Raw genomic sequence first — 27,733 nt, forward strand, 5'->3', positions numbered from 1 at the left:
GATAGATAAATTTAAGACCAAAATAAAAATCAAATAAGTTTTTATATTAAGGAGTAGAGGTAGTATAATTTGCTAAGAGAAAAGAAACCTCATTGAAGGTTATCGGAAATTTATTCAGATTTTTTTTTCTGCCATATAACAGAAAAGAGAGAGGGTCAGAAAATAGAAATTGAACCTCAATGCGGGTCACACAATAATTTGGCGTCATATCCATGCACTGCTAAGTTCCAACACCAAAATATATTTAATAAATATATGAAAATTTTATCCAAAAAGGATACTTTTTCCATTTATAATTCGAAAAAAACCCTACTGTGTATGTGTTGAGTAATTTAAAAAGTAAGAATTATTTGTGCACATTTTGGCTTCATCGTGGCCGCTTTAGAATGGAACAGCGTGAGAATAGAATATTCTTGACTGTCAAGTACCATCGCCAAATATCGCTTCCATAATAAAATGGCCCCACACCAGATTCTCTTTTTTCCCCTAAATGATCCCCAATATAAATACTCATTATTTGATCATCATTTGAAATATTACAAGATAATCTATGAGAACCTATTGTAAAGTCATTAATTACACACACATACACACAAAGCTAACCGAACTCAAATAGCCAATTTTAAAAGAAATAAACCATCCCACGAATTCTTTTATCGAGAGAAATATAATATATATATAGTAGTGCAGTACTGAAAAATAATCTGATCAAAAGACTTCACTAAGCAATCATTTTTATTATCATCATTAATATTCCATGACCCATAAAATTTTGCACAAGGCTGCTCGAGCCATCACCACCGGCAATGATCATCACCACCATATATCACACAAATGAAGGAGCTCAAGCACATACATCTCAAAAAATATACTACCTTCGGTCCTAACTGTAAAACTCTATTTGCATATTACAAACGGAGCATTATAATTAGGACTGGAGGTAGTACTAATCAAGTCACAGATCTCTCCAAGCTTTATCTCAAGTTTAATTTGAGAAACCCCAAAGAGCCAGCAGTATTTGTTTTCTTTATTTCTCCATTTGTTCCTTTCTCTAAGGAATAAATGAGAGTATAATTTGCTCTGGATCATGAATATCAAATGACACCAAACATTTCCTTTGAGAGTTTTTTTAAGCATGGGGGTATGAGAAGAGTAATAACTGCGCGAGTTTGTTATGATTAAAGAATGAGAGCGCAATTTTGTCATTTATTATAAGAAATAATTTGTTTTCATCTGAAGTTCTTTATAAAAACTAGCCTTTATGATTATGCTGAATTCATTTATGGTTCAAACCATGATCTTTCCTCGAAAAGAGATTGAAACACGGGTGTGCGTGGGGTTCTCAAACATTTATTGTCAAAACAGATTCTGAGAACATTGTGTTAAACTCCCTCGCAGTAATAATTTCAGTTTGATGTTAACACTTAACACAGTTGAAAGTTGATTAATTCGTTGATGGCATCTCCATTGGGGTTCTCAAAGATTTACAAACTTGCTTGAGAAATAAACGATCCTCCATCCAGAAAGCATTGCTATATAATAATAATAGCAATACTTTCTTTCCCCAGTGATCAGTGACACACTGATACATAAATATACTTCTATAATTGAGTTTCAGGCTTGCAAAGAATTTGTAAGTTGAAAAGCATTTATTGTTCTTTCGAATTCAGTGCATTAGATTTTTTATATTTGCCACTATTTGTTTTCTTTCAGGATGATATCTCATTGATTCCGGTAAGAGTTAGTATTGCTATAATTCGGTCTCTTTCTATATTTTTTTCCCAAAAGAACAAAAATCAGTTAGGTATTTTCATATTGATCATCCAAGTATCAGGTGAAAAATCATTCAAGTGCTAAATTTGTACTCCGGTCAAGCCCCATTTTATAGTGTTGTTTACACTACTATTGTTTTAGAGAATGAAAAACTACATTCATGTAATTGATGGGACTCCTGGTTATTTCTTTATTCATTCATTTTTACCTACAAACAGTTTGATTCTGCAATGTGAAGATGATTAAACCAGGGTAACGGCTTACATGCTAAAGAAAAACAAAATAATAATTTAAGATTACGCAATGTGAAGACGATTAAACCCAGCTAGTACTATTCCTTGACAACATCAAAACTCAAATTTTTTAAGCACATTAACCTGGTCATGGTCAAAGCATATTGCTGTCTCCTTCTCTTTCATCTCAGAAACAGCTGTGTGCTGCGATTGACATGAATCTTAATAAAATACAAGAGTCTATGGCCCTTCCGCCAAGTAGTACAGTTCAGCCTCCTTGGTGTCTTTCCCTGTTACCAATAGCAGGGTCCTTCCTCTTAAAATGTGCACAGTGCAGGAGTTTAACACCATGCAAATTCCAAAGCCACCAAAGGGAGCCCCAAAAAAAAAATTTGTGGTCCCTCTTTTCCCTTAAAGCAACACATGTGGTTATCACATTTTCCATTAAAACCCAATGAATGAATGAGTGGGAAGGTGCTGTACAGTTTCTGTCACATTACTCTTTTAACCATTGTCTGTAACAGAGTAGGTTGGGCATGGTACAGAAAGTTTTTCAATTATTCAAGGGGCCTACTTGAGTGATTCCATTGGTCAACATGCTTCAGAAAGCCATGATTTTCATACTTGATTGCCACACTGTTCCTTTTCTCCTTGGTGTTTCTGCATATATCAAGAATGAGAGAAAGCCTTAAGGTGTGGTGTGGAAAAGCTCATTTCCTCGAGACCAATTACTTGAGCAACATGTACACTGTCAGAAGAAGAAACCAGTGTGAATCTAAGACTTTGAGTAATTGGAAACGGAGATTGATGGCTTGACGGAGATTTAAGTTGTAACAAATGATTAAGTGCGTGTTTGGAAATAAGTTTGCCAAAGCCATTATGTTTCAGCTTTGACCAACAAATTTCCAAACATGTACTAAATCTCATATCGAATGCCATAGGATGATCTCTAGAATATTTAAAGCAATGATTCTCTCATCGAGATAATTAGTTTTTGAGAGAGAGTCTCCTGTTCTATCAATAGATAAAAGTAAGAATAAGTAGTTATAGGATCCTTTTTTACATTGATCCCTATAAATGTTTATTTTGATCATGGGAGGAAGAGGTGCATGGCTAAGCTACTTTTCCTAAGGATGAAATGTGAACTATTCGCGACCTTTCTCCTTACAACCTAACCTATACTTTTCAACAAAATAGTACTTGGAGGGACAGTGGTGCATTTATAGTTAGGTGGTCAAAAAGTTTTACTCTCCTCCATTCTTGTTCTTGACAAGCAGCACATTATAAATGGCCGGAGGATCAATCTTGATAAAACCGTGAACATCATTAGATTTCATAGATTTTGACAAAAGGCTTTACCTTTTGTAGAGACCTGCATGGTTAGGCCTGTAAACTAATCACCCATCACATGTTTAGACTTTTGTTTTTTTTGTTTTTTTTTCAGGCTACTGGCTTTCAACATTATTGTCCACTTCAATTATAATCCAGGGGAGGACCACAGCATGCCCGAGGATAATGCACTAATAATTAAATAAAAGCAAACGATGCCTAGTGTAATAATTGAAAGATTTACCCCAATGTTCGTTAGCTGTCAGGAATTAATTAGAGCTGCCCAAATCTTAATATAAAAGGCTTTCGAGTGCTTGGCATGATAACAACAACCAGTTTGCTCTTTCCTCTGGACAATAAATCCATCTGCACATCGAAATAACACAACGCCACACCAGCTATAATCAACTCATTTCAAGGGCAAATTGGTCATTTCATGATGATCTAGTAAATCCTTTACCTAGTTGTCAGATGCCAAGAAACTACTCTCATGTGGCCACATGCTTGGGACACACTCCCATGTTGTAATCCCTGTATGCAGGCGGAGTCAAATTAACAATACCATCTTTCTTGACTAAGCAGTTTAATATATATCTTGTTAAGTGATCTAAAGCCCTTGTGTCTTTTCTGTATGCACTCTTCTGTAAATTAAGAGATACAATATAAAAGCCGCTGAGCTATTTGATTGAACAATGTCCATATGCATTCGCTTGATCTGCAATTGTTTGTCACGGATATCAGCAAATGAAGACAAGTGAAACAATCTTCTTTAAGAACCTTAGATACCACTACACAGAAAGCTGAAACTATTTTCCTCCTTTCCCTCCTTTTGATGGCAAATGGAAAGAGAAATGAAAATTTTTTTGGGGGGGGGGGGGGGGGGATGCAGAAGCACAACATGGGGTTTAGTTCAGAATTGCATGCAAAGACTGGCCAAGGAAAAAGCTTTTGTCTTTTACTTCCCAAGGCGTCCATGTGCTGTCCCTATATTCTAAAAAGAACCGTGGATCACTTGTTTCGGGTTTGCCAGACCATTAGAATTTTATAATCTCACCGTCCTAACAGTTATTAAAGGAGAGATTAAAATTAAACATAACATTGAAGCACCCCCTTCTCTGCTTTATAAATCTACCAATGTCATGTATGAGTCTAAACACTCCTAAGCTACCTCCTGGTCTGAGTCTAGAACCTCAATTTCATCTCTTTCTACCTCAACACCCAAAAGAAATGGTCTCTCCTGAACCTGTTCACGAAACCCCCAAATCCATTGATGCTCCTTCCAGTCCACGAATCTCTTTCTCAGCAGAGTTCCTAGATGAAAGGGACTTCATATCCATTAGTCCAGACTCCGAGGAGGAGAAAGATCAAGAAAAGCAACGTGAAAAAGCAAGGAATGCGGAATTTGAGTTTCTCTCCAGTAATATGAGTAACAATACCATGACAACTGCTGATAAGCTTTTCTTTGAAGGAAAGCTCCTTCCTTTTTGGCAGATGCAGCATTTAGAGAAACTGAGCAAGATCAGTCTGAAAGCCAGGGACGGAGAAGAAGAGGAAGAGCAAGGAGAAGAAAACAAGGAGGAAAGTAGAGTGAACTGGTTTGTTGATGATGACCCATCTCCGAGGCCACCAAAGTGCACAGTTTTGTGGAAAGAGTTGTTGAGGTTGAAGAAGCAACGTGCTTCTTCTTTATCACCCTCTTCTTCTTCCTCGTCTTCATCTTCTTCTTCCAGCTCTTTTGCTGATATAGCTGCCAAAGAAGAAGCAAAAGGAGCACAAGGAATGGAGAGAAGCATGTGAAGAGGCTAAAGAAAGGGTTAGAGAGGACAAGATCAGCTACTATAGAATTAGACCTATGATTAACGTGCCGATTTGCACTCAGGTCAAAAGCAGTGCCTTGCCGCCTCTGTTTCCACCTAAGAAGGGGAGATTGAGAGGTGTGAAAGAAGATTAGAAACATGGTGGAACTCAGGTTTAGTTTGATCTTCAGAGTTTCTCAAATAAGTTTAGTTCGCTTATTCCTTTTATTTATTCCTACAAATTATGCTTTCATGATAGGTTAGCGTTTATTGATGAGGATCTGTGAGATTACAGTGTAAATTCTGACTTCTATAATCTTTGGCTCAGGCCCTAGAGAAGAAAAAATATTATTGAATTGCGCATTCCCTTTGTATCAATAGAGGCACTTTTTGGTTGTCCGGATGTTATGTCAAAAGCAATGCTACAAGCAGATCTGAGAGTCCCACATGGGAATCTATCAACTAGAGATCTGATCAGTGGACATGATATTAATGAGCATTTAAGCTTTGCGAAAGGGAAAGCGATGAATGTATACCACCTAAATTAAGAATTAGAGAACTAGGATTAAGAGAGAGCCGATTCTTTATCGTTTAATCGTTTAACTTGCCGTCATGAGCGATGACGGTGACGTTAACAAAATACAACAAAAACTTCTTGCTTGTTCGCCTGAGACTTTCACTACTCACTTGAACGTCGAAAAAAGAGAGAACTCAGAAAACTATAGAATTATAACGGATTATCAGGGGGAGAAAGGATTTGTATACAAATGAACACTAGAATCAAAATTTTCTCGTAAAAAGGTTGCTCAGGGTGCTGAAGGTGACGAGAATCTATTTCCAGAAGTCTATTTCCAGAAGTCCTGTTGACAAAAACAGAACACTTAAAGCAAAGCAACTAATTATATATATATATATATATATATATATTCAGCTGTATGAAGAACGGAAAATCCTTACTCACCGGAGGTCGAGTCCAGGTTTTCCCATGAGGTTTCTTGGAACTTGACCAGTCAAATTGTTGTTTTGTAAAAACCTGCAATAGAATCCAGTCAGATGATTCAATGAAGCTGGAAATTGATGCGTGCGACAATAAATTCAAGCAACGGTTAGGCTTAAAGAATTTCAACCAAAAAAAAAAAAAGGCTAAGCTTAGGGAAAAAAGATCCCATTGCTTCTATTTAGTCTCTAATTCTACAACCAATTGTAATTGTAATAGTCCAAGAACTCCTGCATCATAATTGATCGAGATTTAATCTTATTAGAATTAGTATATTTCAAGTCCAGGAATTCGAATTCTTTTTATTATGCTTTTTTGGATGAGAAAATCAAATTAAGGTGTTCCGCAAATTATGTGTCTTTGATTGCTCTGAACATATATTGTATATATTTTAATTTAATTCCCATGATTTCAAAGAGAAATTTATTAAGAAAAGGTCCATAGTTTACTAACTCAAGGATTGCAGTTTACTTCTAGAGTGACAAAGGGAAAAATATTATTTTTCTTATCTCAGAGTGATAGAGGGAGTAAGTAACACATTCCATATAAAACGGAATGCATGGAAGTGACAACTGCACCATCAAGTTTATTCTCTCTCCAATGCACCAATAAACCACAAGCATTCTCCATAACATTCGATATCTGAGGTAAGGGTTTGACTTTGATTCGCTATGCTGGCTAAACATTGTCAAAGCCCAGAAATAGGTCATAATTATAGAAGGACAATACCTATGTATCAGGTTTCCAAGTTTTTATTTTTCTAGACAAATGCACTAATTACAACTAATAGCATACCTTTGAAGTATTTTTAATTTCCAAAATGCCGGCAATTTTCTGTCATCTCGCATCAAATTTCAGGGTTGTGAAAACAAACGTAAATTGCATCTGTATTTGCCAGCAAATGTGAATTTGAAAAAGAAGGAACAAGATAGTTATGAAACCCAACCAAGCTCCCGGTGTTTCTAACATTATCAGGTTCATCAAGAATAATTAAGCTTCCATGGTTCATCTTCGTAAGGATGAGAAAACAAGGAAAGAAACTTGATGAATCTCATTCAGTGTGAAAATACCTCTCTCGGCTAATATCTACTAGTCATTCAAGGTCCTACATCCTATGGTCCCTGCTACATTCTGTTGCAATCTTGCAGTTCTTGCCTTCATACTCTCAACGGGAAAGATCAAATTTAACACATTGAAAAGAAAAGGCAACTAGCTTGCATTCTTCAAAAGATCTCAATAAATTAGAACTTACACTTCATGCAAGCTGCTGATGTTCCCTAGGGACAAGGGAATCTCTCCACTGAATTGATTGTCTTCCAAGTGCCTTAAAATAATATACAGCATGAGTAAATACGAAAATCAAAGCACTAACTTAACAAATGCAGTAAGGCTCTTTCATATAACATAATCGCACAAACAATTGTGGAAACTGATTACAAGTTGAGAAATAAATCGTCTTACCTGATTTTCTTAAGAGGAAAAGATAAAAGGATAAACAACTTACAATGTTTCTAAGAACTTCAGCGAACTCAGATCAGGAATATGTCCTGACAATTTGTTATTCCCAAGCCAGCTGCAGGGCAACAATTTGACAATCAGCATAAAGTAAGAGCTAATTTTCATGAGCTCATAGACTTAACCTACAGACCTACATGTTAGTCAAGGCGGTCATATTGACAATGTTAGGCGACAAAGATCCTGAAAGACCCAAACCTGTCAAATTTCTAAAAATAACAGGGCATCATTAGTAATGTATTCATGTAAACAGAACAACAGTAACAAGAAAGGATAAAATGTTATAGGCATATAACTACTGCAAGTAGAGACAGAACTTACAAAGTCACTACACGAATCCGATGGCCTTCAGAGCAAGTGATGCCAGTCCATGAGTACTGGTGAGGCATACAAGGATCACCAATCCAATCAAGTGGAGGGTTCTGGAAACTACCTTTCAGCTGGTTCAAAGCAATAACTGCCAAGAGAAAGTTTAACTTTCCAAAGTCATAGGTGATTAAAATTAACACACAAGTATACTGTTATAATGTAACATGTTAAAAAGTTGAGATGTAAACTAGGTTATAACCAGTCAGCCGCATCTTACAAGTGGCTAATTTGAAATTTGCAACATTGACTTGATTTCTTTACGTATAAATAGTTAAGTGGCATTGTTGGCTGGCACTGGAGAAACGCTTCTCATTCATGTGCTCAACTCTAATAAAGTCTGGTTTACCAGAAATATGGTGCAGTGGCTCTAAAATATTTTAAAACTAGCTTTGATTTAGGAAAAGCATCAGAATATGTACCATCTCGTGTCAAAGTTCTTCCGCCTAATGGCACCACATCAAAAATTTCACCACCATTGATCATAGGACCCAAGGAAGAACTAGCAGTAGGGGTCACTGTTATTGTCGTAGGACCAAAAAGAGGCCACTGTCTGGCAAAGACAACAACACCATCTGAGGTCACATTCAAATCATGGTAATAAATTATCCCATTTACACTTATGCTAAAAATCCTTGAACCCGCAAATGATGATCCCTTGTTATTTGCGAAGTAAAGAGCAATGTAGAATTTTGAATTCTGAAGTGATTTTGGAGGCCATTTCAACTCCAAGGATTCCAACTGATCAGATCCCAACTGAGTCTCAAACATTCTCGAAGGTGGAAGATTCCAAAAACCAGAAACAGAAATGTTGCTGCTGCCAACTTGAGCGAAATTACTCTCCCCAAAAGGCTCCCAAAATCGGTCAAATTTATCATCAGGGTATCTGTTGAAGCCACAAACTGCACATTAGAAGGGGAAAAGTGGAAAGCACTTTGGAGAAAGATAAGTTTGAAACTCATGTCACACACCAATTATAGCTGCTGATAACTTGATCATAAAATTATGATCTCTGAGCTGTAAACTTACTCAAGAGTTTCTTTCAGTACCTTGTAATCTATTGCCCTTTCACTTGCTCTGAGTAAAGTTTCTATCAAAGATGATTGTAGTTTTCAACCAAACTATTAAAAGGGGAGAAAATCCTTGACAGAGACCACTTAATTTTCAGAACATTGTGGCATTGCATGATTGCAAAGAAACTTTTTGCACCTAGTAGGTTAAAGCGAACACGAGGTAGGATAACCGCTTGAAATCTAGTAAACTCCACAGCCACGTAGAGGGGGCAAAAAAAAAAAAAAAATCAAACAAGCACAATTTGGTAAGGGCAATTAAGCTTCACCACTAATTGCATTGTAAAGAGCGCAAGAATGCATCTCGTACTGACCGAATGGTAGGTCCAGAGTAGCCAAAACTGTGCCTTGCAACCAAATTGAGCCCAAAGTTGTTAAAATCGGTGGCATTGTAAAGTGAATCACTCAAAATCACAAGCTCTAAAGCCGATATAAAGGGGTCGGAATCCGTGTGAGTATTTGACCCGATGCATACAATCATAGTTTTACCCTGAGCTGAGAAAACCCCTTCGTAGAAGGTGAAATTCCCATTTGCATAGTCCTTCGTGGTGTTAACCACGCTCCATAAAGTCCCATCCACGATCTGATCAAACACCGGTGGGGAAGGATGCTTCGGGCCGTTTACCCCTCCATAGAAATACGTCGTCCGCACCATGTATCGTTTTCCGGGAAACACGAGAAAATTGTAGCAATGTTTCTTGACTCGAAGAGGGAAGGATCGAACGGAGGACAAAATGGGATCCCGAAGAGAGGTGGTCACGTTCTTGGGCGTTCCGGTTGATATAAACTCCCCGTCCGGCAGCCATAAAAAACCGCCGATGTTGGACGGCGATGTCGCACCACAATCAATCACGAGACCTACGAATCACATAAATTTTTCAGCAGGGTATCATACAAAACCGGATACGAATAAAAAGAAGCATTCTTGTGATCACAGTATCACACCTTCAAGGAGTGTCCGTGAGGAAGCGAGGCTGACAAAGAAGGGCAGAACGAGAAGAAGGAAGAGAAAACGCATGATGAAATGGTTTAGGTTGAGCATGAAACTGAGTGAAACCGAGTAGGTAGTAAATAAGTATTGGATTTTGTTATAGAACACAGATATGTTCCGATGGGTTCCTGGTGGGGCGAGTCGAGACAATGGAGTTAGAGGAAGGAGCGAAGAAAAGAAGAGACTTTGACTAGGTGACGCGGGAAAAAACTTGGAAACGGCCGACCTTTAGGCCAATCAGACTCTCAGAGATGGCAAACGACTTTTGTCAGGGTGCAAAAGCTAGTTAGTGCATTTGACATTTGTAGGGGGGGGGGGTCACATATCAACTTGGGCTGACTTTTATTATTTTAGGCTTTTATAACTGTTTATTTAAGACTTGGCAGTTGGGGCGGGTAGCAAGAGGCCACCATCCGCGAGTGAGTGATGATCATGAAGATGATGACTAAGGATGACGAACTATTTTTAAGTCAACAAAAATTACATCATATTTAAATTAAATTAAATTCCTGTTGGATCATGTATAAAAGAAATGGATAGTTATTACTATCATTTAAGTAATAAGCATGAGTCGTCACCCTCTGGTTCAATTAATGGGAATTATTAGTAAACAACAATGATCACTTTTTCTTTAAATTGATTCGAGTTTGAAAGTTCTGAGCATTTCATTTTTCTCACAAAACAACGTGACATTTTTATAAATCTTGAAGATTTTGGAAATTATTAGAATTAGATTAACTATATTTTCTCAATATTTCTCCTCATATTAGACAACATACTCTCTGTTCCCTAAGATTGCGCTCTCGCCTGTTCCTCTCTGAAGGCCAAAAGCAAATAATCCAGATCCGATCCTGTAGTATTCCACAAGCCACGTGGCATAAAAGGTTGGGGTTTCTGAAGAATGAAGAGCCATCTGAAACACTGATTTCAGTGATTTGGAAGGTCCTATTTTCACATACATAACAATAGACGCAGCATTTCAGCTCCCGTAGAGTTGCGTATGTTGGCTAATCACAGAAGCATTTTTAATTTCCAATTCCATTATTTAAAGGCTTTGGGTGGTTCACCAAGAGGCATCTTCAACAACTTCAATAGACGTGGAAGGAAAAAGAAACCAAACAAACGACTCTGCGACGTGATTGAATCGAGGCCAAGTTTGGGTGGCCGCTGCTTCCCCCCTCTGTGAGTCTCGGGTTTCGCTTGTATCAGTGTTTTTGTCTGTCAGTTTGATCACTGTGCAAACAAATATGAGAACTTGTTGGTTAATGACAAAGAGCACGTGTGATAGGAAACATGAGACCATGCCAAGAAATCGCTTTTTTCCTGGGTGCGTGTGTCTATACATGAATGCTTCTTCAGGATGCATCCAAGCAAGAGAGCACAATGAGCATGAGAATGTCAGCATTGATTTGTGGGGTTGATTGCAGAAATGAAGGCATTCATCGAGTTGCCTCTTCTCTCTTAATTGCTAGTGATCTGATGTGGCTTTTCTCCTCTTTTTTTAATCTGGTTTAGCTGGCCTTTTTTTTTTGGGGGGGGTCAAATCTAGAGTATTTGCCGTTGATAACAATATTTTCTCGCATTGTAGCCTTCTTTCTTAGAGGAACTGCTTAAAAAACTCAATTAAGCACCAAATGTGTTTACAGTCATGTTGGCTGGGCTTTGGATTTTTCTCCTAATGTTTTGCTTTTTATTCAAGAGAGCTGTTTGGGAAGGAAAAACAAAAAAGCAAGAGAGAGTCGTGGACCCAATATTTAAAAGCACTGTCAAGCACCTTTTTTTTTTTTTTGAACAAAAACAAAATGACATTCATCGTAAATAAAATTATTATAAATTATAATTTCTTAACATGTGACAAAATTAAAATCAAGAGATTCTTTTAACTCGCGAGTGCTGTAGTCTGGGACTCTTGAACCAAAAAAAAAAGTAAAAGGGTGTTCAGGTGCAATTTTTCAAGCCTATAGTGTGATTATTCTGCTAACCCCATGCTACTCCTATCCACGAGTAAACCTTTGGTCTTTCTGATATTTTAAGCTAGTGGCAGTGGATAATACGCCTTCGAACAACGGTAACATGATGTATCATTGAAATTTTAAATTAACAGCTTAAGCACTCGAAACTTTTAAATAGTCTTATATTTAAACCCTCCAAACTTAAGATTAAGTTGCTTATATTTATTATGTCAAGTTTTTTAATCACACACAGGCATATGTCTTTTTTTGTTTCATTCTGAACTATGCTTAAATATTACTCCTCCGGTCCTAATTATAAGACCCAATTGACTTATTTGAGGAGATTAAGAAAGTAAGTTAAGTTGGTTATTTATAATAAATAAGTGTTGTTATTCCTAAAATATCCTTGCTCATTAAGTATATTGGCTAAAACTATCATTATTAGAAGGATTATCTTGGAAAAAAATGCATAAATATAAGAGAGAAAATGGATTGGGTCTTATAATTAGGACCAAATAAAAAGTCAAATTGGGTCTTATAATAAGGACCGGAGGAGTATTTTTTTTGACCAGATATGCTTAAATATTATTAAATATTAATATTTCAAAATATATTATGTAAATGTATAATTATGTGTTATTGTAGACTTTTACATAATGGATGCCCAATATATTTTTTTTGGATTTCTCCCTCCGGTATCCCACATCCAAAGAATGCAGACTAATCTGGAGTCACCCCAGGCAAGGACTTCCCAGGAATGGATGCCCAATATTAAATTCAACGCCGAGAGTTAGAAAACAGTGATCCATTAAATTCAATCAGCATATACGAAGGACACCCCTGATCGGCTGAAGAATTAAACCTCTTGACAAAATTTATAGAGAGAAGAACTTGCTTGACAGTTAAAGGATAACAATCCATCCTTGCAAGCAATCTTAGTAATTACCACCTTCGGTCTTCGTGATAAAAGCTAATTAACTAATTTGAGGAAATTAGAAAAATAAATTAGTTATTTGTAATAAATAGATGTTGTCTTTCCTAAAATATCCTTATTTATCAAGTGTATTAACTATAACTATTATTATTAGTTTGACTAAATTGGAAAAAATACATAAATATAAGAGATGATTGAGGTCTTATATTTAGGACTAAAATAAAAGTCAAACGAGATATTATATTAAGTACCGAAGGTAATACTATAATATTTTAATATAAGATAAAGTTTGACATTTAATTTGATTTTAAATACAAGAATCAAATCAACTTTATTTCTCATACTTATTTATTTTTCTAAGGTAGATTTTGTAATAGTTATATATGTTAAATGTTTCATTAAATAGTAATTTTAAAAAATAACACTTATTTATTACTCCCTCTGGTCCTAAATATAATTATATTATAAAATGAGTATTATATTTAGTAGAGCCGGGAAAACGGGCCGAGCCCGTCGGGCCAAGCCCGTTTAAGTCGAGGGCCGGGCTTGTATTTTGAAGTATTGAAAGGGAAGTCGGGCTTAAAAGGGCCAGCCCTGTATGGCCGAAAAATAAACGGGCTGGCCTTGTAGGGCCGCGGGCCGGCCCGTTTAGGCCCGCCAATTTTTTTTTAATTTTTTAATTTTTTTCTTAACTTAAAAAAGAAACCCTAACATTTTAGACATAGCATAATCTTAATTTTACTTATTCCAACCGTTCACATAGATAGCATTCACAAAAAAAAAAAAGAATCATTATAGTTGTGGGAAAAATAACCAAAAAAACGTGAAAATTGCAAAATTTAAAACTAACATATTCACAAAAATATATTGTTATTTATAAGTTGTCAAAACTTGTTAAAATACTGTATGTGTAATTTTTATGGTCTTTATTTGTTATTCTCCCATATTTTTTATACTTGAAATATAATTGATCAAAAAATCTTTTGAACTAAAATAAAGATCTACATCATTTTATAGTTAGAAACAAATTTAGAACTAAAGATGATGGACTCTTTTCTTTTTTTATCGGTATGACAAATGATTATTCTTTATGTATACTATGTTTGTTAGTTAAACTTTTTTGTTAATTATTGATAATTAAACCAGATCATCTACATTGTAATTATCTACTGAACTTAGTGCTTATTTAATTGTTTACGTCTGTCTTCTATTTAGTTTGTTTATTCAATAGACTCTATTACACTGTGATATATGTTTAGACATGATGATGTTTATATTTGTGAGTTAATTTTATTTATATTTATATCTTTTATTAGTAATTTTATTGTTTTATTTTTATTATTTTGATAAAATATGCAAAAAAATTTAAAAATTTCATTTTAGTTAAAAGGGTTAAAAGCCCGCGGGCCGGCCTGAGCCCGTTATCTCGCGGGCCGGACTTGAAAAAATGAGTGATTTTTGGAACTCGGGCTTAAATGGGCCGGCCTGTTTTCCCAGTACTAATATTTAGGATTAAAAAAAATACAAATAACTAATTTGGTTAATTTTTTTTAATTTATTTAAATTAGCCGGTTCTCATATTAAACAGCTGAGCTGGCATTTTTTGCCCCAAATTCTCATAGAGCTGGGCGCCACAATTACCCAAGGTGCTGTCATGTACAGGCTTACGATTTTTCCCGCGGTCCCGGATTATGAGCCCACGAACCAGCACGCGCATGTTAGCAAGGTCCTGGAATTCCGGAAATACCCCTCTGATCTGCCATCTATTCAAATCCCAAATGGAATTTGGGATCAGCCTTTGTCTCTCTCTGAATCCGTTTCCAGGACGCACTGTCTCTGCGAGAGACCGCTCTCTTTTCCATGGAGCTTCATAAGCGCCAAGATCAGAGCCTCCCTGAGAGGAAAGGCCAGAAGCGGAAGCTGGAGGAAGATTTCGAAGACGAGCAAGAGATCTCGGCGCCTCCTACCGGCGACGCCCGAGACGCCCTTCTCGCTGAGGTTACAGCGCAGGTTGAAATACTCGACTTCAATTTTTCATGGCGTGAAGCCGATCGAGCCGCGGCTAAGCGTGCCACTCACGTTCTTGCCGAACTTGCTAAGAATGGTGAGTAAGTTGGCCTCGGAGCTTGCTCTCCGATCTCATCTCGCCCCGCCTCGCCTCGCATTTCATGTTTTTATTAAAGTTTCATTAATTACGATGCTTTTCGTTTTTTCTGTATCTTTTGCATGCGTGTTTGCTTCTCTAACGGTTTGAGACTGGTGTTTGAAGAGGAAGTAGTGAACGTGATTGTTGAAGGAGGAGCTATTCCGTCTCTAGTCAATCATCTTCAAGCGCCGCCTTCGAGTGAAGGCGATCGTGGTCAAAAGCCATTCGAGCACGAGGTCGAGAAAGGGAGTGCTTTCGCTTTAGGACTTCTTGCCGTTAAGGTAAATTCGCCTCCGTGCTTCCAACTATGGTTCAGGAATTTGCGAGAAATAAAAGAACGTTATAACTTGTCGCTTTAACTTATCTCACCTGTAATTCTGCAAGTTTTCGAGTATATGTTGATGGTGCTGCAAATTAAGGTTATGCTTTTACTTCCATGATAACGTCTATTATATTTCATGTATTAGTATCTTGAGAGTTAACTATGCTACTCATTTTATTCTTTTAATCCGTAAAAAAATTTAGACTCTTAACTAAGTACTCTAAGTAAACGCTTAATTAGGTGGAAATCGCACGTGGTCTTCATTACCTGCACACTTCCTGCGAGATGTTTTACGTACGCTTAATTACTTCCTACTCTTTTAAGAGAAGTGAATAAATAACTCAGGAAAGAAAGTGCAGTGGAGTAAGTACTATATGACGTTAGAAGTCACGACGCAAAGTGAAAAAGAAGGCTTTATAATTAGATCATTCATATGGCTCTATTGTAAATATCCTTATTTCACACTAATGCTCATGATTTCTCCCTTTTCACCAATTCTTGAGCTTACGAGAACCGATGAACTTATAGGAGTCATTTAAGATCTGTTTCATGAACATTTTGGTTTTAGTTAAGTTTCGAACATCCTTTTTTATACCTTCTGTTGACTTAACAGCAGGCTGACAGGATGTTAATAGTATTTCTTAGTATGGATCGTATCTTATTTTTTGTCATTTCATGCCAGTATGTGTTATCAGTACAGCTTGTCATTTTTAACCACACTATGCACAACACGTGTATAAGTGCTAAAATTGCCTTTTTATTTGAAATTTCTTCAAACAGCCAGAACATCAACAACTAATTGTTGACAATGGTGCCTTAAAACATCTTGTTGATCTGTTAAAGAGACATAAGACTTGCTCTGCTTCTCGTGCTGTGAATAGTGTCATTCGAAGGGCTGCAGATGCAATCACGAATCTTGCTCATGAGAACAGCAGCATTAAAACCCGTGTCAGGTTTGCTTTTTTCCACGAATATGTTACATTGAAGTTATAATTTGCAATGATTTTGTTATTTATATTCGGATTCCATATGTAGGATGGAAGGTGGAATTCCACCACTTGTTGAATTGCTTGAATTTAATGATACAAAGGTGCAAAGAGCAGCCGCTGGTGCACTGCGAACTCTGGCATTTAAAAATGATGAAAATAAAAATCAGGTAATTGGCCTGTCCTTAAGTTCGTCTGATTGAAATTCATGTAAAATACAATTAAATGTTACGATGTCATGACTTGGCAGATTGTTGAATGCAATGCTCTTCCAACTCTAATTTTAATGCTCCGTTCTGAAGATGCTGCTATTCATTATGAAGCGGTATGGCTTTTGCAACTTCTTTTTGTTACAATTTACATTAGATTTTGATTTGTTTTCACTCAGCTGTTGCACATCTCATACTTTCTAAATGTAATGTTTCTGTATTCTATTACAGGTTGGTGTAATAGGAAATCTGGTACACTCTTCGCCTAATATAAAGAAAGAAGTTCTTCTTGCTGGGGCTTTGCAACCCGTTATTGGACTACTTAGGTATGCATTCAGTTTAGGATTTGAGCAACTTGCAATATTATTTCCTCCGAGCTCCCTTACCCAAAATCTTCCATGTTAAGATTCTAAATCATTAAAGATCCTTTTCTAGCGGTGATGATGTTAATGCAATATATTGCTCTAAAGGGTATTATTTTATAATTTTTTTAAAAATATATTTTTAAGTTCTAATATTTAATGTAACAGCTCCTGCTGCTCTGAGAGCCAAAGGGAAGCTGCCTTGTTACTTGGACAGTTTGCAGCAACTGATTCAGATTGTAAGGTAAGCTAAAAATTTACTGTGCCAGCCCAATCTTTCTGGTTTGTACTGAAGGAGGATTTGGGATATGTAGATGACAAAAGATCCGTTACCTTTATAACTTTTCCTTTTGTTTTCCTGGATGATGGTGCTAGAAAATAAAAAGGAATGGCTGGTAGAATTTGTTTTATGGTTTCAATTTTTAATTATGGGAATAATCCTACTAGTTATGTTAAATATTGATGCTTTGGTCCTAGAATATTGATTAGGGTTAAGATAAAATCAGAAGTGTGATAATGCTTGGCAATGATAAAATACTAGTTCTTTCGCCTCTGATTAATATAATTTGTCTTGGTTTTTGTAGGTTCACATTGTTCAGAGAGGTGCTGTCCGACCTCTGATAGAGATGCTTCAGTCCCCTGATGTACAACTCAGAGAAATGTCCGCCTTTGCTTTGGGGAGACTCGCACAGGTTATCTTTTTTTACCTTCTTTCCAACTTGCAGTTTTTGTGTAAGTTGATTCGGTTAAGTTTCCCTAATACGGAGTAATATATTGCTATTGAGAATACCTTTCAAATAGCAGGTCTCTTATTCTAGTTTTTCCACCTGTAATAGTAATCTAATTATAGATTTTTCAGTACAATGCTCTGTACTTTTTCCATTTGTATTATCTTGAGTTATTTTGAGTGCGGCTTCCTTTGGCTTGAGAATAATTATTTTGACCCAGGACACCCATAACCAAGCTGGTATAGCACACAATGGTGGCTTAGCACCATTACTCAAGCTCCTTGACTCAAAAAATGGGTCTTTGCAGCATAATGCTGCATTTGCTCTTTATGGCCTTGCAGATAATGAGGTATGATATTAGTAAGATTTAATTATAAAATTGAAATCTTCTGTTTTTAAGTTGGTTTAAGTCACTTCGTCAAAGAACAATGTTAATTAATTGTGCTTTATTATTTCTTTTGTTAAATAGGATAATGTGTCTGATTTCATTAGGGTAGGTGGTGTTCAGAGACTGCAGGATGGAGAGTTTATTGTTCAAGTAAGTGTGCCTTTTTAATTCTAGCCATTAGCTTTGACTTCTAGCTTAATTTCTTCTCCCCTTTCTTGCTTTTGTGAATGGGAATAGAGTATGCCCTGATTGCGTGTTTCTACTTGTATTGTAAAAATTGGGAAATAGTGCCCTACCTTGGAAATATTTTGATTGTCTTCTATTGCAGGCAACAAAAGACTGTGTGGCAAAGACATTGAAAAGATTAGAGGAGAAGATTCATGGCCGTGTAAGTAATGTCACATAATATGCACATCTTACTTTATGGAGTAATTATAATTAATTACTTGAGTGTGCTACTACTTGATCAATTCCTAAAGTTTGTATTTTCCCCCCTTCATGTAGGTCCTGAACCATTTGTTATATCTTATGCGAGTTTCAGAGAAGGCTGTCCAAAGACGAGTTGCTTTGGCTCTTGCTCATCTTTGTTCTGCAGATGATCAGAGAACCATATTCATTGATAACAATGGTATACATCTTAGTTTATGTATTTATGCATATTGGTTTGTTCTGGACAAAATTAATTTTATGGCCATTCTATTTTATTTCACTGATTATCTCTTCTTGTAGGTTTGGAATTTCTTATTGGGCTTCTTGGCTCTACTAGTCCTAAGCAGCAACTTGATGGCGCAGTTGCTTTATGCAAGCTGGCCAACAAAGCCACGACTCTATCACCAATAGATGCTCCTCCTCCTTCCCCAACGCCCCAGGTTGGATAAGATCTAGTTGGATGGAGATTGACCTTGATTATTCTCTCACAAGTGTGTAGTAAAGCAAGTATTGCGATACAATCTAAACAGGCTACTTGTACCTTGATGTTGTTTGTTCACAAAGTTCAAAATTTTCCTTCTAAATGAGGGTTTAAAGAATTTCATATCTTTTATTAGATTTTCTCCTTTATATGTTTGGCAATAACTTCATGCAGCCAAAAGACTAAAATTTGAAAGCTGTGGGCTTTTAGGCTGTTTTGCATGCGTATTCATTGGTTCTAGTATCTGGTTACCGATTATAAATTTAATTTTGTTTTTCATCTTGCGGCTTATATGGTATTAATTTGCCAATGACGGCTTTTCATCATGTCTGCAAGTATTTGTATTTGGTGTGATGTCACAATGCCCTCTAGACTTGAAGTTGATGCAAATATCTCGTTGAAGATTAGTACTGGACAAACAGATGGTCCGTGTAGTTGATTAGTAAATAGTAATCTTATATCAGTTGATAATGATGGTTTATTTCCTTTATATGCCTGCTACTTGTGGCATGATAATTGTTGCATAGCTTCCACCTGCAGTATCTCACCAATCTAGAACATTAAAAAGATGGTCCATGAAGCTTGAATTTCTATAATCATGTGCCTGTTTTTCTTGCAGGTTTATTTGGGAGAGCAGTATGTGAACAATGCTACATTGTCAGACGTAACATTTTTGGTTGAAGGTTGGTCTTTTGCAGATTCATTGTTTCTTGGCTATGTTGTTGGGATATATTAATTTATTTAAAGTTTGTTGGTTGTAGCTTCAATTTGCATATGTAGTTAGCTGCGTAATCTTCATTCATCATTGCAGGGAAACGATTTTTTGCTCACAGAATATGCCTACTTGCGTCTTCAGATGCATTTCGTGCTATGTTTGATGGTGGTTACAGGGTGAGTATCTTAAACCCCCTTTCTTCTACCACACAAACCAGAGGGAAAAACAATACCATAACAAGCTTCTCTTTTTTCTTAATGAAACAGAGCTAGCCAGAAATAGCTGTTTACTCTAGTTTACAAGCTATATGAAGCACTACATATGATTTTAGTGTTAATTCTATTTGAACATCTCATGAATCTAGTTATTTGAGTCTTGACGGGAAAATTGATTGGTGAATTGGGTCACTTGGTAAAAACCAAAGCTTCTTTTTTCTTTTCTTTTTTTGGGATGTGATGTGAAAAATGATGTCATAGATGTATGTGTGTCCATATATATCTTAAATCTCAATTGAATGGGTCGTATGGCAGGAGAAGGATGCAAGAGACATAGAGATTCCAAATATCAGATGGGAAGTTTTTGAGTTGATGATGAGGTTTGATAAATTCTGCACTTATGTTTGATTAAATTTGTTCTTTGAAATCTTTTAATGATTTTAAACCACTTATATGGTTTAATTCACATAATTTTTTTCCAGATTCATATATACTGGATCAGTTGATGTTACTCTTGATATTGCCCAAGATCTCCTCAGAGCAGCTGATCAATATCTCTTAGAAGGACTTAAGAGACGATGTGAGTACACAATAGCACAGGTGAGCTGAGAAAATCAGTTGAGGCTTTTACGAAATTTCCATTGTGCTATAATGATAGATTTGGAGATGTATTCCTTATGTTTAGTTTTTGTCTCAGGATATATCACTGGAGAATGTTTCTAGTATGTATGAACTCTCAGAAGCTTTCAATGCAATTTCATTGAGGCACACATGCATCCTGTTTATCATGGAGCACTTTGATAAATTGAGTGCCAGACCAGGGTATAGCTGATCTCTTCAAGCTTGTCTTTGCTTCTCTGATATTTCTTTGCCTGCGGAATGCTGTGATAGATTCTAATCATAGGCTAATGAATTTATAACCATTATTTTACATATTTATGAAGAAATATCTTGAGCAAGTTGAAAGTTCTGGGGCCAGTTGCAAGTACTTTATTACTGTTCATCTTCTTTATGCTCCTTATGTTTGAATGTTTCGGTGGTATTACATAGAAATTAACGTTCTGGGAAAAGCCTGAATCATTGTTATTCAGCCTGTTAAATCCAGGAACTAATAAGATTTGGTATGGCTTTTGGGCACGGGGGAGTCATGTTTCTCAGTTGTATTTTGCACTATTGAGAGAGGAATGAAACCTCGAGTCGTTTACTCTTTTTTTTTTTCACCCCCTCCTCCTGCGGAAGGGGGTGGCAGCTGTAGAGAAGTTGCACATTTCTCTCTGTCTCTCTCTCTATTCTACAAATATTAAGTTCTTCATTTTTTTTTTGGGGGGGGGGGGTGTTTACTTTGTCAATTCTGCTTGGTTGCAAGTTGTTTTGGAAATCGTAGTCACGGATCACTAGCTCAATTACAGATGGGTGTTGAAAGTAGGATCCAATCTTTGACTTGAATAAGCATGCTTATTTATAACAATTCAGCTGGTTGATTGGACCATAGTTTTGTAGAATTCCGTTACTGATATATACTTAAATAATGAATAATTAGTAAAACCCTTGTCTGTTGGTCAATCATGTCTTAGAAGTATTTATTTCAGCTTCTTAATTTCTCGTATGCCAAATGGTTGCAGGCATTCTTGTCTGGTTCAGCGTATAATACCAGAGATCCGCAACTACTTTGCCAAAGCTCTCACAAAAGCTAACTCCCGTGACATCCGGCTGTAGCAGGTGGCCAACGATTCTATTCTTGACATCTAACCTATTGTGATGTACAGAACATGCAGATGTTCTTCCTGCTGAATCCGGGAAGGGGTCTCCTTTATTGAGCGGAGCAGGGCTGAGAGAAATATCTGACGAGTTATGCGTGATGCAGCGTAAGTCCCTTCTGTCTGTAACTTGATTGTTGCAGTTATTGATAGATATGACCTTCACGAACATTGATTTTTCTCTCCTGCAATATTGTGATGGTTGTATGATTTGAAGTTCGATAGGGGATTACGAATTGCTGAGTTTGTGCCGAGGGGTTTGGTGTTTCTTCAGGCACATAATATGTATATATGACTATTACGTAGTTGTCGGAAAGAAAATTATTTTGGTAGGTCATTTATGCCAGCCCATTAGATCCTGTCCCTTGATTTGGAAATTTATTTTGTTAATGTTGCTGCTGCTAATACGTCGTTTAGAGGCAAACCACCCGAGTAATGTAGTCAAGAAACAGCATTACGTAAAGCCGGAGTGAGGGTTACTCAATAACGATATGAATACTAATACGCAATTGAAGATAGGCGAATGCTTATAGGTGTGACTTAGGTCATGTTTGGCATTACGTTTAAAATTATTTACAAACACGTTCACATAAATTGAGATAAGATTTTTTATATATATTTATCTTGTATTTTGTAAATCATGACTGAAAAGTTATTTATTATAAGTCATTTTAAATGGGCCCTTAATAGGAGTAAAAATGGAAGGTAAAGTCAGCAACTGTGGAAAAAGATGGATGTATTTGAAAAAAAATAAACTAAATGGTCAAAAAGAAAAGAGAACTGTGAGCTTATATTTTGGGGTGAAGTATGTTTTTGCCCTAACGAAAATTGTGCAGTATTGTAATTATATCTTTTCTTAGGAAAAGGTACAATGTTTCCTTTTGTGTGGAGCTGGAATTTTTTCTTTTTAACTCAATCTTACGCGAACTGTTAAAGGAGTGATATTGTGAGGTTGATTAGGTAATTTGCGTTGGTGTGTAGTCGTGTGGGTCTAACGTGTGTAGTTTAGCTTTTCTAAAATGTAGTGATGTGGCAGAGACTAACAGAAAAAAAACAGGAAATTCAGTGCTGATAAGTAACAAAATTTGCAACTTGCTCAGCTTTGTGTTTGTTGGAAAATTTGGTCACAACCCTTTACTAGATGGTCGGTATATGGCTGCATTCTTCAGCTTTAAAAAGTGTTTTGTCTGTAGCCTGAGTCACTGCTCTTCAATTCAGATTCCAATGGATCAACCCCATTTACCTTACGTTTGGTAAGAGAAAAATGGAGTGAAGAGGAGAAAAATTTTAATGAGTTGAATTTGAAAAATTGGAAAAGTGGGGAATTAAAATTTTAACCCTGTTTTTTTAATTTTTGAAATTGAGTTTATTAAAATTTTTCTTCTCCATTTTTCTCATACCAAATGGAAGCTTAAGGTTTGAGTCAGTTTTAGGGAGTAACCCCTTTCTTTCAAAGCCCCTAAAAAATGGGGGAAATCACAAAGAAAAAAGAAGACTAGAGAAATTGTGAAATTACAAATAAAGTATTTCATAAAAAATGTGTTGTTATTTGTAATTTAATTGTTGTCAAAACTTATAAAAGTGTGTAATGGGTCCAATTTGTGATTTTGCAATTTCTATGGTTTTTTTTGTGATTTTCCCGGAAAATAAATCTCCTTTCTTTTTTTCTGATAAAAAAATCTTCTCTCTTTCTTCGCCAAATTCCAATTATACAACCCCCGTGCATCCGTTTGCAAATAACTCTTCCCATTCAAATTCTCGTGCATATGCGCGCGCTCTGTGGAAACATACTCTACTCATTCTTAGGGCACCAAGGACTAGTGATCCCATTTCGTTTACTTCTGGTTTACTTCCTTTTTTTTTTTTTGGAGTAATGGTCCACAAATATTTTAGCACACAAAATAACACTTTAATATTTTAGCACCGGTCGCCGCTTCTCTCTTTCTCCATTCCTAATACTTGCACCAAACATGTTGTCAGAGTTTGCCGACTCACCATGGAACCCCGCCGAGACGGCTCCATTGTGCCTCCTTCCCCACAAGACCCTACAAATAGAGTCTCGTTCCAAAGCCTGATGAAGATGATGACCAGAGGCTACCAAATTCGAATCTGCCTTCTCCGTTAATGGCGAGGAATTTGTGTGGCCTAACTCCCAATCCTTATGCTTTGTTCCCCCAAATTCATGCAACTTACTCCCAATTCTCTGAAGCATATGCCCAAACCGGCTTTGTTTAGTTCATGCCAGGACTACATTTTTAGTCCATGAGCCTTGTCGAAGCCTTTCTCGAGGATAAGTGCATGACTAAACTAACCTGCGATTTTCTTCTTAAATATCAGACCCCTTTTTTCGGCTGTTAAATTAACCAGAAAAGTCTTGGATTGTCTGCGGCAAAATAAGTTGCTGCAACAACTGCAATCCCAAAACTCAGCCATAAATGGAATCCAGCTGTTAGTATTTCGACATGTCTCTTTTTCTCAGCCTGAACGAGCTCAAAAGTTATAGAAATGAAGTTTCCGAATCTACAAGAATGGCACAGTGGAACGCCTCTACGGTTCCCCAAATGCGCCACCATCTCTCCATGCCTCCGAAACCGGAGTTTCATCCAAAAGACGTCGTCACCTCCGCTCGCCTTTACCTCCCAGAATCCTCCCAACCCGACGGTGGATTCTGCCTCTAATCCGCCTTCTCTTTCCTCGACCATCGCTTGGCCAGCATGTGGTGCTTGGAGCTCTGCTTGTTTACGTTTGTGGTAAAATTCAGCTTAGAGGCAGCGGGGTTTGGTACTACGAGGCTGTGAACAAGAGTGGATAAAAGGTGAAGTAGAAGGTTAGGATTATTGCCTCCCCGTTGCGACGGTCCAATCATCGCCGCCATGACAAAAGGGAATTGGACTTAGATTGCAGAGCACAAGCACGCAGTGCTCGAGCTTTAATTGGTTGTCTCTGTTCCCCCCTGTTGTCTCTGTTGGAAACAAAGAGTAGCATTACCTGTGAGGACATTTTCAAAGACAGAGCCATTTTGTTCCATAAAGGGGAATTGGAGTATTCTTAATGCTTGCTTCATGGCTAATCTATTAAGCAGAGAGGATTTGTTTGACCTGTGATCAGACGCTGTGATGCCTTGTCATTGTGACGTTAATATGCTATTGTCGGTCCCGCGAAGAAGTAAAAAGCTCGCATTTTAGACTTTCAGTTAACGCGTGTAGGTCACTCTTAACTACTCCTTGTCTATAATAGAAGAAGCCTTCTGCAAAAAAAAAAAAAAAAAAAGGGGTCAAAATATGATAGATTAATAAGATAATTGATTTCAATTTTCACTTTTATTCTTATTATAAGAAGATAATGAGATTTCAAATGAAATGAAAGAATTTTCCCATTACATTTTTATGATAGGGTCAAAGAAGTAACTTTGAGTTAACTGACATTACTTAATTTGTGAAAAATATTAACTAACGCCTCATATTATTCATCGAAGCCAGTGTTTACGAAGTTAGAAGCATAAAACCAAATCCGGTCGATCCGTCAACGTAGCAGCAAAGTCAAAAAAAATGGCCGCTCCAGCGGTGTTTTTGACTCTTTCGGTGGCGGCCACATTAGGCAGGGCCCTATTGTCCCATCTCGACTTTCACAAGGAGACGTTTTTGACCAACTAATTGCGGTTCCTCCTTATTATAAATTTACAATGTTTCATTACGGCCTTTCTTCACCTACGCAACCAACTTTCGGCTAAAAAATGGGGGGAAAAATATTAGACTGACTGTAAAATTCCCATCGGCGTGCGCACGGCGTTTCGACTTTCAAATTGATATCGCTAGATAAAAAAGTAGCACGAATTTTAAGCCACTAATTTTTTAAAATGATATCTTGATTATTATTCTTATCTGTAACAGAATCTAAGGCGAAACCTGAACTATCACTTGTTCCCCCGCTTCTTAGTTCTATATAATCGCCCTTGCTGTTTCTGACACCCTGTTTTCTCTGTACTTTCAATTTCAATGGCTTCCACTACCCCTACCCCACCAACTACAACAACAGAGATAGAAATAGAGTTTCCTAATCTAATCCGAGTCTACAAGGATGGCACTGTGGAACGCCTCTATGGGTCCCCAATTGTTCCCCCCTCTCTCCATGACTCCGACACCGGAGTTTCATCCAAAGACATCGTCATCTCCGACCATCCTTCCGTCTCAGCTCGCCTTTACCTTCCTAAATCCGCCCAATCCGAGGCCAGAAAGATTCCGATCTTGGTCTACTTTCACGGCGGTGCATTCTGCCTCGAATCCGCCTTCTCCTTCATCGGCCAGCGTTACCTCAACCTCATAGCCTCCGAGGCTAATGTCATCGCCGTCTCCGTCGAGTACAGGCTCGCCCCAGAGCACCATCTGCCGGCAGCCTTCGAAGATTGCTGGGAATCTCTCAAATGGGTCTCTTCCCATTCAGCCATCACCAACGCCGGCGAACCATGGCTCGCCAATCACGGCGATTTCAACAGAATTTACCTCGGCGGCGACAGCGCCGGAGGAACCATCGTCCACAACATCGCTATGCGAAGTGGGGCGGAGGATTTGCCTGGGGGCGTGAAGTTAGTGGGTGCCTTTCTTTCGTGCCCATATTTCTGGGGATCGAAGCCCATCGGATCTGAACCAAAGGAAGGGCGCGGAGAGAGCCTGCCGCTTTTACTGTGGAACTTTGTGTACCCATCAGCACCGGGCGGGATTGATAACCCGGCGATCAATCCCACGGCGGATGAGGCTCCTAGCTTGGCCAGCATGGGATGCTCGAAGCTGCTTGTTTGTGCTTGTGGCAGAGATCAGTTTAGAGATAGAGGAGTTTTGTACTACGAAGCTGCGAAGAAGAGTGGGTGGAAAGGCAAAGTGGAACTTTTTGAAGTGGAAGGAGAGGAACATTGCTTCCACATCCTCAATCCTGAAACTGATAATGCCAAGAAAGTTTTCAATCGTTTGGCTTCTTTTCTCGTTTGACCCCAAACTGCATTTTTGTCATATCTTGTGATTCACGGCAGGTTCAATCAGTTAAGCCATTTTTTGGGTCAAAATGAAAGAAAATGAACCAATGGGTCAAATTTGCGATGTGTTATGAATATTATAACATATGGATGTCCATCTCCTCTTCTTCTTCTTCCTCTTCCTCTCAACTTCATCATCAACTCCCACTACTTCCACTAGGCATTAATCTTCCACTACTCCATTACCTTTCCACTATGCCTTTAATCTTGTAACTCTCCCCACTCATATTCATGTAGTTTATTATCCACTATCTATCATTTAAGTACCAATGTAACTTATGTGTAAGACTATGCCTATAAATAAGGCATGTCATTGTATTGTAAAGCAAGTGAAGCAAGTAAAAGAATACAATATCATTCTCTCATTTTTTTGTCTACTTCTCTTCTCCAATCTACTTTCATTGTTGGTTAATTTCATAACACGTTATCAGCATGAGACTCTACCATCAGAGTTCATGGTTTCTAGTTGATGCACGTTGATGTTTTGTTTGTTGAATGAAGATAGTTTGATCCGAAAGTTTGGTAAGATTTCTCCAATTTATTTAGAGGAAATGATGGTTTTGCATCTTAACCATATTGATTCATTGGCAACCAAATATTTTATTTATCGTATTGAGATATGAAAATTTTTATTTCTTACTTTTCTTATATTTTTATGATCCTACTATCCTTAAGACTTATTGATTTGCTATGATGTTTTTGTTTATCTATAAAATTACTATATATGATTATCATCTCTGATATTGGTTAATCGTTGTCTTGGAAAGTAGAATGTTAAACATATAAATGAATGGCTAATAGCCATTATATTCTTGATTTTGTGATTAGATGGCCAGAAGCCACATCACATTTTGATGATTATTTAATAAAAGACTATCTTATGGTAGTAACAGATGGCATGACAAGACTGTCACAATTTGATAATGTATATCAAAGTCCTGAAGATTGATGGTTAAAACCTCACGATACAAAAGAACTTTGTAGTTCTGAAAATTTTGTTATAGTCCGGAAGA

At 37.2% G+C, this 27,733-nt stretch overlaps 3 protein-coding genes, 1 long non-coding RNA gene and 1 pseudogene across 4 annotated transcripts; 3 read left to right on the plus strand and 2 right to left on the minus strand.

The window, feature by feature from the left end:
• Positions 1-2,149: 2,149 nt before the first annotated feature.
• Positions 2,150-4,050, minus strand: LOC114731026 (uncharacterized). The gene is made up of 3 exons (XR_003738873.1): positions 3,796-4,050; positions 3,580-3,701; positions 2,150-2,666 (listed from the first exon to the last, which is right to left on the minus strand). It is a non-coding gene; the product is annotated as an uncharacterized LOC114731026 (long non-coding RNA).
• Positions 4,051-4,222: 172 nt separating this feature from the next.
• Positions 4,223-5,642, plus strand: LOC114731025 (uncharacterized; annotated as a pseudogene).
• A 147-nt stretch (positions 5,643-5,789) lies between these two features.
• Positions 5,790-10,220, minus strand: LOC114731009 (probable LRR receptor-like serine/threonine-protein kinase At1g67720). The gene is made up of 9 exons (XM_028918130.1): positions 10,025-10,220; positions 9,394-9,937; positions 8,432-8,895; positions 7,965-8,100; positions 7,781-7,852; positions 7,633-7,701; positions 7,381-7,452; positions 6,093-6,164; positions 5,790-5,977 (listed from the first exon to the last, which is right to left on the minus strand). The coding sequence occupies exons 1-9, from the start codon at positions 10,119-10,121 to the stop codon at positions 5,938-5,940; spliced, it is 1,566 nt and encodes a 521-aa protein (XP_028773963.1). The 5' UTR covers positions 10,122-10,220; the 3' UTR covers positions 5,790-5,937.
• A 4,550-nt stretch (positions 10,221-14,770) lies between these two features.
• Positions 14,771-21,794, plus strand: LOC114731008 (ARM REPEAT PROTEIN INTERACTING WITH ABF2). Its single transcript, XM_028918129.1, has 19 exons — positions 14,771-15,060; positions 15,226-15,383; positions 16,205-16,377; positions 16,460-16,580; positions 16,661-16,735; positions 16,851-16,945; positions 17,150-17,225; positions 17,566-17,673; positions 17,930-18,058; positions 18,179-18,247; positions 18,426-18,485; positions 18,602-18,725; positions 18,827-18,966; positions 19,627-19,690; positions 19,819-19,898; positions 20,253-20,317; positions 20,420-20,537; positions 20,635-20,759; positions 21,560-21,794. The coding sequence occupies exons 1-19, from the start codon at positions 14,817-14,819 to the stop codon at positions 21,651-21,653; spliced, it is 2,118 nt and encodes a 705-aa protein (XP_028773962.1). The 5' UTR covers positions 14,771-14,816; the 3' UTR covers positions 21,654-21,794.
• Positions 21,795-25,584: 3,790 nt separating this feature from the next.
• On the plus strand, positions 25,585-26,778 carry LOC114731010 (2-hydroxyisoflavanone dehydratase-like). Its single transcript, XM_028918131.1, has one exon. It carries the CDS (start codon positions 25,690-25,692, stop codon positions 26,674-26,676), a length of 987 nt encoding a protein of 328 aa, XP_028773964.1. The 5' UTR covers positions 25,585-25,689; the 3' UTR covers positions 26,677-26,778.
• Positions 26,779-27,733: the final 955 nt, after the last annotated feature.

This window comes from Neltuma alba, unplaced genomic scaffold, assembly GCF_004799145.2.
Source record: "Neltuma alba isolate B1F8T4 unplaced genomic scaffold, ASM479914v2 tig00012795_pilon, whole genome shotgun sequence".
NCBI lineage: Eukaryota > Viridiplantae > Streptophyta > Magnoliopsida > Fabales > Fabaceae > Neltuma > Neltuma alba.